Source organism: Ascaphus truei, unplaced genomic scaffold (assembly GCF_040206685.1).
Source record: "Ascaphus truei isolate aAscTru1 unplaced genomic scaffold, aAscTru1.hap1 HAP1_SCAFFOLD_1401, whole genome shotgun sequence".
NCBI classification, from domain to species: domain Eukaryota; kingdom Metazoa; phylum Chordata; class Amphibia; order Anura; family Ascaphidae; genus Ascaphus; species Ascaphus truei.
In genome coordinates this window covers 25001-39339 of record NW_027454282.1, presented here as the reverse complement: position 1 = coordinate 39339, position 14339 = coordinate 25001, and the positions used below count along the sequence as shown (strand labels likewise).

The 14339-nt window shown below is 46.6% G+C and overlaps 1 protein-coding gene across 3 annotated transcripts in view; it reads left to right on the top strand.

Moving 5' to 3' along the window:
• The first annotated feature begins 171 nt into the window (after nucleotides 1-171).
• Nucleotides 172-14339, top strand: part of LOC142475820 (aquaporin-8-like) — an 18788-nt gene continuing 4620 nt past the window's right edge. Inside the window, exons 1-5 of one of the 3 annotated variants that reach the window (XM_075581547.1) lie at nucleotides 172-282; nucleotides 941-1037; nucleotides 5107-5365; nucleotides 10210-10336; nucleotides 12989-13203. In XM_075581547.1, the coding sequence (XP_075437662.1) occupies nucleotides 5115-5365; nucleotides 10210-10336; nucleotides 12989-13203 (593 nt within the window). In that variant the 5' untranslated portion in view covers nucleotides 172-282; nucleotides 941-1037; nucleotides 5107-5114. Of the gene's footprint in view, nucleotides 283-856; nucleotides 1038-5106; nucleotides 5366-10209; nucleotides 10337-12988; nucleotides 13204-14339 lie in introns of those variants that run through there. The other 2 variants (XM_075581548.1, XM_075581546.1) reach the window with 2 other exon arrangements.

Genomic DNA, 14339 nt, shown 5'->3' with positions numbered 1-14339 from the left:
AGGCTGTATATCATATCTTTACACGTGAGATGCCTGCAAGGATTCAGGCTGCATCTTTACACAGCCCGCCTATAATATAAAGTACCAATCCACAGACAGCTGTGATTGTCACAGCCCATGTCTCTGAACTGTGAAGAAGAAAGTGCGTTCAAATCAAGCTGTAAGAGCGTGGCCTGACGCAGAGCCAGGCTTAGGGCAAGGCCTTGGGGACCCACGCTCCCTCCTCTCCCTCCTCCTGTCGGTTCCGGGGGGGGGGGAGATAGAGGAGGGCTGCTCGTCAAGGTAAGTCCCCTTAACATTTTGATACGGGGGGCCTCGCTGTCAGTGTGCTGCCGCCTTTGTGCAATGCTTTGTAGTGAAGTACAGGCACCTCCAGTGCTGAAATGGTTCAAACTATAACAGGTGAGTCTTCTCTCCAGCTCACTACATGAATGAATTTACAGGCACGACAGGTCCTCGCCCAAAGAGCTCACACTCACTCAATGATTGGTGCCAAGAGATACGGTGAATTCAAGGTCACAAGGAGCTGACACTGGGACTTGAAAGATAATGGGATTCAGTATATGCCACTTCTTGGGTTCTTTCTAAATAAAAGGGACATTTTTGATCTTCTGTACCTGGCCAGGGTGGTACCTGTTTGTACACTCGCAAGACAAAGTCTGAGCAGCCTTGAGGATATCGAACATAATAAAATATCAATCTGTAGTTATAGCATTCCAAGTGTAATACTGGGGGCGGGACTTCATGCTCCTTCTTGGCAGAGTTCAGGAAGGATCACTGACTCCAGAATAATGTGATAAGGACACCTTTGAGTATTTTGATTGGACAATGCAGCCCGACAGTTGGCATTTTATTGCGCCTTATGTAAGAATGTAAAATGCACTTGAGAGGACGTTCCTTCTCCACTCTACCCCTCTCTCCACCTCTCTCCCCTCTCCAGCTGGAGAAGCTTGTGATAAGTGAAGGTTTATGTAGAACAGGTTGGGGAAGACTCCTAACAGATTGGTGGTGAGAGTGCCGACTGCGCTTGGATCACAGTGAGTATACGAATAAAATGCATCTTTACATCATGTGTCCAGCACGTCTCAGCCCTTCTGTGCTCTTTGTAGGAGAATTTCCCATCCCACTTCCTTTAAAAATGCAGTGGGAAATAGCCTTTTAATACAGAGTTTTACCTTTCCTATGTAACGCACCTACTGATTTTCTTTTAGACTTTTAAACCATATTTAGATGGACATTCTTATCTCTCATAGAAGAAGTGACCGTGTATATTTTGTGATTAAATGTTTTTTTTTTTTTTTTTTTTAAGTTTTCTTAAAGAGAATTTAAAAATAATAGTGCAGAATATATTGAAACATGCTTAAATATCCTGTGTTTTATATTTCATTTTTTTTTAGAGCATTTTTTGGCATGTCTCCCTCAGTGCCACGGGGCGCAGGGACCATCGATACATTCAACTAGCAGTAAGGGGGTCAAAATCAGTTACAGGGGTCCCACATTGATACTCAGTCATGGTTTCGTAGAAAGATTAACATGTTCAAACTTCATTATAAAGCTTACAGATATCGTATAAAGGGCGGCTTTGTTTCATTGGACTCTTTGTTGGTAATTACATTTATTATTAGAGAGATTAGGTTCATGGAAAATTGAGGCCATTTGAAGGGTATGGTAAGAGGACAGAAGGGATTATTCATGTAATAAAGATGATTGAGAGTATAGGAGCAATTCTGCCATCTCCTTATGTTAGACGGAGGCAAAGGACAGTTTATTTAAATAGTATTATGTTTGTATGTAGTAGAGTAAGCATTTTAAAACCAAGAGATTCGACTATGTGTAACCAGATATTAAAGTTTATCCAGTGGTTTTCCGTCTTCTTCTTGGGCTACCCCAGTTACACCAAACTGTAAGAATGACCAAGGAATCAACAAGCATGAAACTGCACCTAGTTGTTCTATTAATAGAGTTTTGGTTGGATGGTTGGTTGATGGTACAGTGGGGTGGGAGTTCCATCAGGATAGAGTTGGTTTACTCCATTACAACTTGGCTTATACTTTAGTCAATAGAATAGTCAGTCAAATGCTTACAAACTGTATGAATGGAGTCAGGTTGGCTAAATAATGCCCGTGTTGTTGTCATACCAGAGGAATCATTTTTCATGGATGGAGCATTCACTCTCTGGAGTGTTGGAGACTATGATTGGGTTTGCAAGGTGAAGGAGGTGTGTGGGGACTTCACTATGAAGACCAGGAGAAGGAAATACAGATATGGCCAAGTAGGAGATCTTCAGGTCCAAAAGACATGGACTGCACTTTGTTCCATCAACTCATATAAAGGTTAATAATGTGGATACCAAGAATACATTTTTTTTTAATGAGTCCTTTTCATTAAACAGGCTAAGAACCATTTAAACATTTACCCCCGGCTCAAGGAAACGTCAGCTTCACAACATATTGAATTGGGGCTACAGAGCTGTTATGCATTGAGTGTGAGAACCTTACACCTGCTCTCCTAAAATAGCCACATTCTCAGGGCCAGACATTTCAGTAAACCGCCAGTAAATGAGTTACTTGTGCGATGCAGGGCAGCATCTCTGACCCACGGGTCTCATCACAGGGAGAAAGCATGATTGTTCTAGACCAGGGGTTCTCAACTCCTGTCCTCAAGACCCACCAACAAGTCAGGTTTTAAGGATATCCCAGCTTCAGCACAGGTGGCTCAATCAGTGTCTCGGTCTTCGACTGAGCCACCTGTGCCGAAGCAGGGATATTTTGAAAACCTGACCTGTTGGGAGGTCTTGAGTTGAGCACCCTTGTTTTAGGCCATTTTTACTGTGCTTTATGTGTTATCAGAAGATGCTAAATAATGTCTATTGAATATGGGATGAAATGTAAAAGTTGTTATCTGGATTTGGGTCTCTTTACTACTATGGTCCATTTTTAGAAAACAGAATAGGGACGATCAAAAGTTGCAGACAATAATCCAGCAGATCAACATCAGGCGGGTAAAGAAGACATCCGAAAGAGGGAAGAGTTCAAAAATAAGCAGAGGCAAATAGACGGAGTTTCAGAGGGTTTTTTACAGTATGCCCAATCTAAAATACGTTCAAGATGTTTTCATACAACGCGAAACAATAGGTGGGGCAGCAGGTGCAGTGATCTGGGGACCAAGGCCCTAGGGGGGCTTTACCATGGTGGTCTCATGTAGGGTTGCCAGGTGGCTTCTCCAAGAATACTAGATGCAATGGCAAAATGTGTGACGTGCTCGAGACACACACACACTTTTCACCGCGCTCTGCTCCATGCTGTTTCCTCCTCTCCCTGTCTCCATCTCCAGGCTCCTGACAACTCCTCCTGATTGGCTGCATTACCCAGCAGCCAAACAGGGTGGAGGAAGCTGTCCAGCCCCCTAGCAACAGCCCTGCTTTCTCCCTGCTCTGGGATATCCCGCGCCCCCCCCCCCCCAAGCTGGTCAAGTCACTATGTCCAGAGAGGCAATACCGGTATACACATACATGTCCAGAGAGGTAATACCGGTATACACATACATGTCCAGAGAGGCAATACCGGTATACACATACATGTCCAGAGAGGCAATACCGGTATACACATACACGTCCAGAGAGGCAATACCGGTATACACATACATGTCCAGAGAGGTAATACCGGTATACACATACATGTCCAGAGAGGTAATACCGGTATACACATACACGTCCAGAGAGGTAATACCGGTATACACATACATGTCCAGAGAGGTAATACCGGTATACACATACACGTCCAGAGAAGCAATACCGGTATACACATACATGCAGAGAAGCAATACCGGTATACACATACATGTCCAGAGAGGTAATACCGGTATACACATACACGTCCAGAGAGGTAATACCGGTATTCACACATACATGCCCAGAGAGGTAATACCGGACACATACATGTACAGAGAGGAAATACTGGACACATACATGTCCAGTATTACCTCTAATTTGTTACTGGACAGTGTACAAGTGCAGGACAGTCCAGTTCAATACTGGACACCTGGCAACCCTAGTCGCATGGTGCCACTCAATGTATTCTGGGGTTAAAGGGTGGACAGCACAGAGATCCAATAAACTCCTTGCATTGGGGTCTGCTGTTCCCTAGTTCTGCCTCCGTTTTCAGACAACTGCACAAATACATACAGCTCAACAACCGCAAGGTAGAATAGGTTAGTGATATGTGCTCAACACTTGTATCCAATCTTGATTAAATGATATAAGTCCTTAAGGAAGATGCAAAGGGTAGGTAACTGGGGCTAGTGAGATATATAATAATAACCATAGCACTTTCTGACTATATACACCAGTAGTAGGATGTCTCTGTCCCTGAAGGTTAAAGGCTGAGATTGAAAAAAATCAGACCTAAAGCCTCATTGGGAGAGTCCTCAGGTAGACATAAGGTAATATTGTACTCACATATAATGTTGCCCCAGTCCTGTGTATCTTGAAAGGCGTGCAACCAGGTGAATGAAGGGAAGTCCAAAGGAAAAACACTCCAACGCACAGCCAAAAATAGAGTGGGTCCCAGGCAAGGAAACTGATAAAATGTAATCTTTATTGGTCCATGTTTTTGGCTGTGCGTTGGAGTGTTTTTCCTTTCAACAACCACAAGGTGACTGCAGTCTGGCAACACGGGTAATTTCGTTTCTGATCATGTTTCTTTAACTGTCTAAGGTTTTGTCTACATAATGACGGAGATCGCTAGACCTTTATTAAGTAAGATGATATATCTCCACCACCTAACTGTCAATCCCTCCTAAACACCTGTTGGGGTTGTAGTTTGAGTTCGAGGGTTGTGTGATGGTGGGTGTCATACTAACTCAGTTTGGACAGCTGTGGGTCTGTGTTTTTGGGCAACTTTAGCATATTATCTGTAAGAAAGATGGATCTCTTTGTGATGAAAGTGCATGGAGATAACCCAGTGTCATTGTGCAGAGACTGACTGTTGAATTGAATGAACTTCTGTTCATTTAAGTGTGTTTCAGGCTCCAATAAATTCACATATAAGGGAACTTACCATATGATCTATACTTGTGATCGCAACTGGTTATTCTCTTCTCTTCTAGTTGTCTCAATGACTGACACAGAAATGGGTCAGATGTCCTTCAAGGACAGTGAGCTGGACATGCCACAGAAGGAGTCGAAGCCTCATTGGTATGAGCTGTATGTGCAGCCCTGTGTGGCAGAGCTTCTGGGCACTGCCCTCTTCGTGTTCACAGGTTGCGTATCTGTCATTGAAAATGGGGATGGAACTGGTAGACTCCAGCCAGCATTGGCACATGGACTCGCCCTAGGGCTGATCATCGCTATCCTGGGAGGAATAAGGTAAGAAAATATCTAAAATAACCTGCCTCTCTGTCTATGTCTGGCTGTGTGTCAATCTGTTTCTATCTATGTCTGTTGCTATCTGTCCCTGTGTCTGCCTGTCCATCCCTGGGTCTATCTGTTCATCCCTGTCTGTCCCTGTGTCTCTCTGTCCCTCCATGTGTCTATCTGTCCCTGTCTGTCCCTGTGTCTGTCTGTCCATCCCTGGGTTTATCTGTCCATCCCTGTCTGTCCTTGTGTCTGTCCGCCCCTCCATGTGTCTGTCTGTCCACCCCTGGGTCTGTCTGTCCATCCCTGTCTGTCTGTTCGTCCCTGTGTATGTCTCTCTGTCCCTGTGTCTCTCTGTCCCTGTGTCTCTCTGTCCCTGTGTCTCTTTGTCCCTGTTTCTCTCTGTCCCTGTGTCTGTCTGTCCCTCCCTGTGTCTGTCTGTCCCTCCCTGTGTCTGTCTGTCCCTCCCTGTGTCTGTCTGTCCCTCCCTGTGTCTGTCTGCCCCTGTGTCTGTCTTTCCGTCCCCGTGTCTGTCTGTCCGTCCCCGTGTCTGTCTGTCCGTCCCCGTGTCTGTCTGTCCGTCCCCGTGTCTGTCTGTCCATCCCCGTGTCTGTCTGTCCGTCCCCGTGTCTGTCTGTCCGTCCCCGTGTCGGTCTGTCCGTCCCCGTGTCGGTCTGTCCGTCCCTGCGTCTGTCTCATCGTCCCTGCACTGTCTGTCCATCCCTGCGTCTGTCGATCCGTCCCTGTGTCTCTGTCAATCCCTGTGTCTGTCTGTTCATCCCTGTGATTGTCTGTCCGTCTCTCTGTGCCTGTCCCCGTCGGTACTGTGTTTGTCTGTCTGTCCCTGCCTGCCCCTGTGTCTGCCCCTCTGTTTGCCCCTGTGTCTGCCCCTGTGTCTGCCCCTGTGTTTGCCCCTGTGTCTGCCCCTGTGTCTGCCCCTCTGTTTGCCCGTGTCTGCCCCTCTGTTTGCCCCTGTGTCTGCCCCTGTGTCTGCCCCTGTGTCTGCCCCTGTGTTTGCCCCTGTGTTTGCCCCTGTGTCTGCCCCTGTGTCTGCCCCTGTGTTTGCCCCTGTGTTTGTCCCTGTGTCTGTCCCTGTGCCTGCCCCTGTGTTTGCCCCTGTGTTTGCCCCTGTACCTGCCCCTGTGTCTGCCCCTGTGTCTGCCCCTGTGTCTGCCTCTGTGCCTGCCCGTGTCTGCCCCTGTGTTTGCCCCTGTGTCTGCCCGTGTCTGCCCCTGTCCCTGTGCCTGCCCCTGTGCCTGCCCCTGTGTTTGCCCGTGTCTGTCCCTGTGCCTGCCCCTGTGTCTGCCCCTGTGTCTGTCCCTGTGTTTGCCCCTGTGTCTGCCCCTGTGCCTGCCCCTGTGTCTGCCCCTGAACCCTGTGTCTGCCCCTGTGTCTGCCCCAGTACCTGCCCCTGTGTCTGCCCGTGTCTGCCCCTGCCCCTGTACCTGCCCCTGTACCTGCCCCTGTGTCTGCCCCTGCGTCTGCCCCTGCCCCTGTGCCTGTCCGTCAATCTATTTCTTTATATCTCATGTATTTATTTGCAATGGGATGTTCTTTTCCTGGTAAAATCACCAAAAAAGTAGCCAGAAACCCCCCAATTTCTGCATAATATCTGTTGCTGTACAAACTACTTATACTTACTTAAGAATATGAAAAGCGGAGAGTAAACTTGCAATGTTAAAATGCATTAGATAGTTAGCTCCCTTGCCAAGCTGTAGTCTTCAAAATTAGGAGGTAGTATAACAAGGCACATTTTTCGCAAAATGTCGGGAAATTGTGTCAGTTTCATCCTGCATCTCTTAGTGTCGAGGTTTTTCAGCCTCTGCTCCAACGTTGAGCCTTGTGCATCATCTTTGGATTTAGTCAGTCTCCTAGGAGGATTTAGGAAGGAGATACATGAAGCATAAATTATAACGATAACATTCGGCGTCTCTGTGCATCAATTTCTTATCTTGCGTTAATAAAACCCACAAAGTCTGAAGTGGCAGAAATATTTCTAACTAAATGCTTCACATGTAGGAAACGCTCTTACATTTGGTGCAAACAGAAAACCGAGCCATGCATCAAACCAAACGTGAATTCACACGTTCTTTACACTAAACTAGGGGTGTCAAACTCAGTCCTCAGGGGCCACCACAAGGTCGGGTTTTATGGATATCCCTGCTTCAGCACAGGTGGCTCAATGATTGAGCCACCTGTGCTGAAGAAGGGATATCCATAAAACTTGGCCTGTTGGTGGCCCTTGAGGAGTGAGTATGACACGCCTGCACTAAACTATGTCCCCCGTGGTGTGAAATGTAGAGGTTTGTGTTACCCCTCTATGTTAATCTGTTTGGCTAATGTGACTGCGGGACCACCCCTGGCATTAAAATGCAACGTGTTTCTCTGTGCTATGGATGTGATTAATATGCTTTTTATTATACAGAAAGGGTTAAACTCTTTTCACATCTGGATTTTACTGTATCCATTAACTGACATTTAACAGCAGACAAGCAAACTGCTATCGCCAGTATGTCCGGACTGCAGATAAGAAGCATTAATACTAACATCTTGTGAACACAGCCAGCAATGTACTTACAAGTGTGTTCTTTTGCACCTATAAATGGTGCACTTAGTTAACCTTGATTGTGCTGAAGGTGCATGCCAAGCAGAAAAGGAGCGAGACATGTGAGACCGCTATCCCCACTACTAGAGGCTTGTCAACGTTTGGACAACGTTTTTCTATTTCTTTGCAAATGAGAGAGAGACACACACACGGACACAGAGACACACAGAGATACACATACAATGACACAGAGACACACAGAGACACACACTGACACAGAGACACACAGAGACACACACACACACTGACACAGAGACACACACACTGACACAGAGACACACAGAGACACAACACACATGGACACAGAGACACATAGAGACACACAGAGACACACAGAGACACACAGAGAGACACAGAGAGTGTGAGAGAGAGAGACACACAGAGAGAGACAGAGACAGACACACAGAGAGAGAGAGAGAGACACACACACACACACAGATACTGTTCTTCACTAGGCTCCCAAGTACTATATACTGTATACCTCCCCAAACACAACATGGGGAGAGGCCCCTTTGCACAGAAAAGACCATTAATGAAATACCCGGGAAATGTGTTAAATGATTTTTTTTAATTAAAGGGTAGGTGAGCCAAACGTTCTTTTATAAATGCCTGAAAGTTCATCAATACATAAAAACGACATTCCCGCAGCGGTTTCAAACGTTGCTCCCCCATCTCTATCCACTGGCACAGAGCCCTACTGAGAGGAGCAGCTCCACCTGCAATGGTGGCCAACCCCAGTCCTCATGGGCCAACCCTGGCCTGTTAGCCATCTGCCGAACCCCTACCCTTGCTCCCCCAGTACCCTCTCCACACTCCCATCCCCCTTACTCTTCCTCCCTCTCTCCCCCTTCTCCTTGGCCTCTTTCCCCAGAGATATGAGGAATACGTACAGCTCACCTCCAAAAGAGACATCGGGGGCAAATACAATACCTCCTAATTCCTCCCGCAGAGATATCAAGAACACGTCTCTTATCCCTTCCACCAGTGCTGTAGTGGTTAACAACATAGAGGGTGTCCCATACCACGCCACCTGAAGGGTCAACTTTTTTTAAAGGCCCCCCCACCCCCTCCCAAATAAAAAATGCCAAATGTCTACAATTTCTACCGGGTCCCCGTATCAGTGGCTTGCGAGCTCCCCTCCCCCTCTCACACACCTCCTCGCTCTACCCCCCTCTATTTCTGTCATCATTTCTCTCCTCCCTCACCCTTTCTTTCTCTTCCTCCCAATCTCTCCCTCCTACACCCGCTCTCTCTCACTCTTCCCCCATCTCCTCCTTAACTCCTCCACACCTCTTGGCTCTAACCCCCCTCTATTTCACCCCGCCTCACCTTCTCCCCCCCCCCTCCCATCCCCCCTCACCCTCTCTCTCCCCCCCCCCCCTCAACCTCTGTCCCCCCATCACACTCTCTCTCCCCCCCTTACCCTCTCTCTTCTCCCCCACTCACCCTCTCTATCCCCCCCCCCCTCACCCTCTCTCTCCCCCCTTGCTTACTCTCCTCCCCCACCCCCTTTCCCCCTTCCTCCCTTGGCAGTAGCTGGTTTTCTGCAGGAGGAATTGAAAAGATAATGCATCTGGCCTGATTTATTGATGCCTCACTTTTCTCACTAGCTCCTTGGGCATCTGCTGTCTCCTCTGAGAGCTTGGAAATCACTTAACCGCATCACTGCCAGAGGTGTCCCCCCATTATGTGTGCCTTGTTAATTGAGAGGGCGAATCGGAAACTTACTATAAAATGATGATAAACTGAGTAGTCTAGGGGCAAAGCATTGGTCTTTGATGTGAGAAAGGGCTGTCTAAGACAGGGGGGCTCAACTCCAGTCCACAAGCCGCCCCCTCCCCCCCAACTGGTCAGGTTTTTAGGATATCGCAGCTTCAGCACAGCTGGCTCAATCAGTCCCTGCTTCCGCACATATGGCTCGATCTTCGACTGAGCCTCTGATTGAGCCACCTGTGCTGAAGCTGGGATATCCTGAAAACCTGACCTGTTGAGGGTGCTTGAGGACGGGAGTTGAGCCCCCCTGCCCTAAGACACAGTGCCCCTATAGTGTGACACGGGGAAAGTTACGTTATCTTCCTGGGCCTCTTTTGGCACTGCCATAGGTCGCCTGTATATACAGTGCTATGAACGGGGGAAGTTCTAGAAGTGTCCAAGCAATGCGGTTTCCTCTCGCAGGGATGGGAGGAGCGATGAATGTAATGGTGCTTTAGGGTCAGACTCTAACACTTCAGTGGGATTTTGTATGTTGCAGCGGTGGCCACTTTAACCCCGCGGTGTCCCTGGGGGCCTGGATAATAGGAGGACTGAATATAATACTGCTGCTTCCTTACTGGATCTCACAGCTGTGTGGGGGGCTGATCGGTGCGGCACTTGCCAAGGTAAGACCCCAGCATGAAGAACATAGCACATAAGCACATAGCACCAGTCACATAAGCACATAGCCACATAAGCACATAGCACCAGTCACATAAGCACATAGCCACATAACCACATAGCACCAGTCACATAAGCACATAGCCACATAAGCACATAGCACCAGTCACATAAGCACATAGCCACAGAAGCACATAGCACCAGTCACATAAGCACATAGCCACATAACCACATAGCCACATAAGCACATAGCCACATAAGCACATAGCACCAGTCACATAAGCACATAGCACCACCCACATAAGCACATAGCACCAGTCACATAAGCACATAGCACCAGCGACATAAGCACATAGCACATATCCACATAGCACCATAAGCACATAGCACCAGCGACATAAGCACATAGCACATATCCACATAGCACCATAAGCACATAGTCAGTGGCGTAGCTAGACATGCGCGGGCCCTGGGCAAAAAGACAATTCAGGGCCCCATTAATATTAATACTGACTAGAATTTTTTCTCCCTCCCATCCTCTCCCTGATCCTCTATCAGAGTCTATCTCATTGGTGCGCAAACTGTGGGGCATTACAAACGCCTGCCTCTATCTGAGGAGAGACAGATGTGCCGCCGACAGGGGGGAGAGCGGGACCCCCAAGAGCGCGGGCCTCGGGCTGCCCGGGCTATAGCTACGCCCCATGCACATAGCAAATAAGCACATAGTACAAAAGCACATAGTACATAAGCACATAGTACAAAAGCACATAGTACATAAGCACATAGTACATAAGCACATAGTACATAAGCACATAGTACATAAGCACATAGTACATAAGCACATAGTACATAAGCACATAGTACATAAGCACATAGTACATAAGCACATAGTACAAAAGCACATAGTACATAAGCACATAGTACATAAGCACATAGCAGTCTTATCTCAACACAGTGCTTTATTAAGTGGAATAACAGTATTATTACAGAATGAGTCCTACTGGAGCCACTGATACATTGTTACCTTATGTTTCATGAAATGCGCATTCTATCTATCTGTGTGTATCTATCTATCTATCTATCTATCTATCTATCTATCTATCTATCTATCTATCTGTCTATCTGTCTATCTATCTGTCTATCTGTCTGTGTCTATCTATCTGTGTCTATCTGTCCATCTGTGTCTATCTATCTGTCTGTCTATCTATCTGTGTCTATCTATCTGTCTGTCTATCTATCTGTGTCTATCTATCTGTCTGTGTCTATCTATCTATCTATCTATCTATCTATCTATCTATCTATCTATCTATCTATCTATCTATCTATCTATCTATCTATCTATCTATCTGTGTCTATCTATCTATCTGTGTATATCTATCTATCTGTGTCTATCTATCTATCTATCTATCTATCTATCTATCTGTGTCTATCTATCTGTGTCTATCTATCTGTGTCTATCTATCTATCTATCTATCTATCTATCTATCTATCTATCGATCGATCTATCTATCGATCTATCTATCTATCTATCTATCTATCTGTCTGTCTATCTATCTGTGTCTATCTATCTGTCTGTCTATCTATCTGTGTCTATCTATCTGTCTGTCTGTCTGTCTATCTGTCTGTCTATCTATCTATCTATCTATCTATCTATCTATCTATCTATCTATCTATCTATCTATCTATCTATCTATCTGTGTCTATCTATCTGTCTGTCTATCTATCTGTCTGTGTCTATCTATCTGTCTGTGTCTATCTATCTGTCTGTCTATCTATCTATCTGTGTCTATCTATCTGTCTGTCTATCTATCTATCTGTCTGTCTATCTATCTGTGTCTATCTATCTGTCTGTCTATCTATCTGTGTCTATCTATCTATCTGTCTGTCTGTCTGTCTATCTGTCTGTCTATCTATCTGTGTCTATCTATCTGTCTGTCTGTGTCTATCTATCTGTCTGTCTATCTATCTGTCTGTCTGTCTATCTATCTATCTATCTATCTATCTATCTATCTGTGTCTATCTATCTGTCTGTCTATCTATCTATCTGTCTGTCTGTCTGTCTGTCTGTCTGTCTGTCTGTCTATCTATCTATCTATCTATATATCGATCAATGATCTATCTACTGTATGTATGTATCGATCAATTATCTATCTCTATGTGTATCAATCTATCTATCAATGATCTATCTACTGTATGTACTGTATCTATCTGTCTCTAATTCTATCTATCTATCTATGAGCGCAATTTCGGACATTGATTTTGCATGTAATTTCGTTGGTGAATAAGGCACTAGTAACTCAGATAAAATAACAGCCGCTATTGCTTTGTTATTTGCTTTAAAAGAAAAATACATTCTTTATTGAATATCTTCATTGGGGGAGGGGTACAGAAGAGAAAAAAAAGGGCGGGAGGGTGAAACGCCCTTTTTAACGGTGCTCAGTGAATCTAAGCCTTAATATCTCACCTGTGCTTTGCCAGAACTGAAGGCTGCCCTCTCTACACAAATCTCCCTTTCCATAGGATGTAGGACAGTAGGTTTGTGTATAACAATGGTGGTGCTCTTGGACTGGAAATAAAGACTGATACTTCCTCTTGTACTCTTCCACCATGACCACTGCCTGGGCTCATGAGAGTTATTGTCACACTGTCGGTTTCAGGCCATGACAGTGGGAGAGAGTTATAACAACTCCACCGGAGCAGCGTTCACGTCCGTGTCAAGCGACGAGCAAATCCCCAGGGCCATTGGTGCTGAGATTATCATGACTTTCTTTTTGGTACTCGCGGTCTGCATGGGGGCCATCAACGAAAAGACTCGCACCCCTCTGGCCCCATTCTGCATTGGCTTCACTGTGACCGTGGATGTCCTGTCTGGGTAAGGAAGGGTCCCCCATGTGTTACCATACAGACCTCATGCACCTCCTCTCAGAGATATCAGTACATATACATCTCACCTCTGTCTCCAGAGAATCAGGAATACGTACAACTCACCCCAAAAAGAGACATGGGGGACAAATACAATACCTGCTAATTCCTCCCGCAGAGATATCAAGAACACATCTCTCTTATCCCTTCCACCAGAGGTGGAGTCAAAAATAAAAACCCAGAGGGTGTACCATACCACGCCACCTGAAGGTCCAGCATTATTTAAAGAGCCTCCACAAATAAAAAATGCCAACTGTCTAGAGTTTCTGCCGGGGTCCCTGTATCAGTGGGCTTGAGAGCCCCCCCTCTCACACACCTTCTCGCTCTAGCCCCCCTCTATTTCTCTCCCCCTTCTCTCCCTCCATGTGTTTCTCTTCCCCCTCACTCTCTCTATCCCTTTCTTCTCTTCCTCCCTCTCTCCCCCATCTCTCTTGCCCTCCTACACCCCCTCTCTCACTTTTCCCCCACCTACTCCTTAACTCCCCCACCTTTCTCCCCCCCTCCCTGTCTTGCACCCTCTCTCCCCCTTCACCTTATCTCCCCTTTTCTTACTCTTCCTCCCTCTCTCCCCCAACTCTTCCCCCTCCTACACCCCCTCTCTCACATCCTCCTTAATTCCCCCACCTATCTCCCCTCCCTCTCTTACAACCTCTCTCTCCCCCCCTCCTTTCACTCCCCCACCTTTGTCCCCCCCCCCTCCACCACAGTGCTCAGTAACTGAGACACCCCTACAACAAGACAGTCAGTCACAGGAGACCAGGGCCGCCAACAGGGGGGGACAGAGGGCAATGGCGTCCCGGGCCCTGTGAGTGAGGGGGGCCCGACCATGCCCGTTAAAGTAAAAAAAAAGTTATTTTTTTTTAAATGGCGGCGATTCTTCCACGCGCATGCGCAGGGCAAGCAGGGTGTCCGTCGTGCTGCCTGTGGGCCCGCCCGTTCCTCCCCCCCTTGTTCACCCCCGGCAGGCCAGAGACATGTTCTGTGCTGTCTGTGTGCTGCAGAAGATAGGTAAGGACAATGTGGGGTGAGGTGAGGGTATATTTAATATATATGGGGGTGGTAGGAGTATATTTAATATGTATTGGG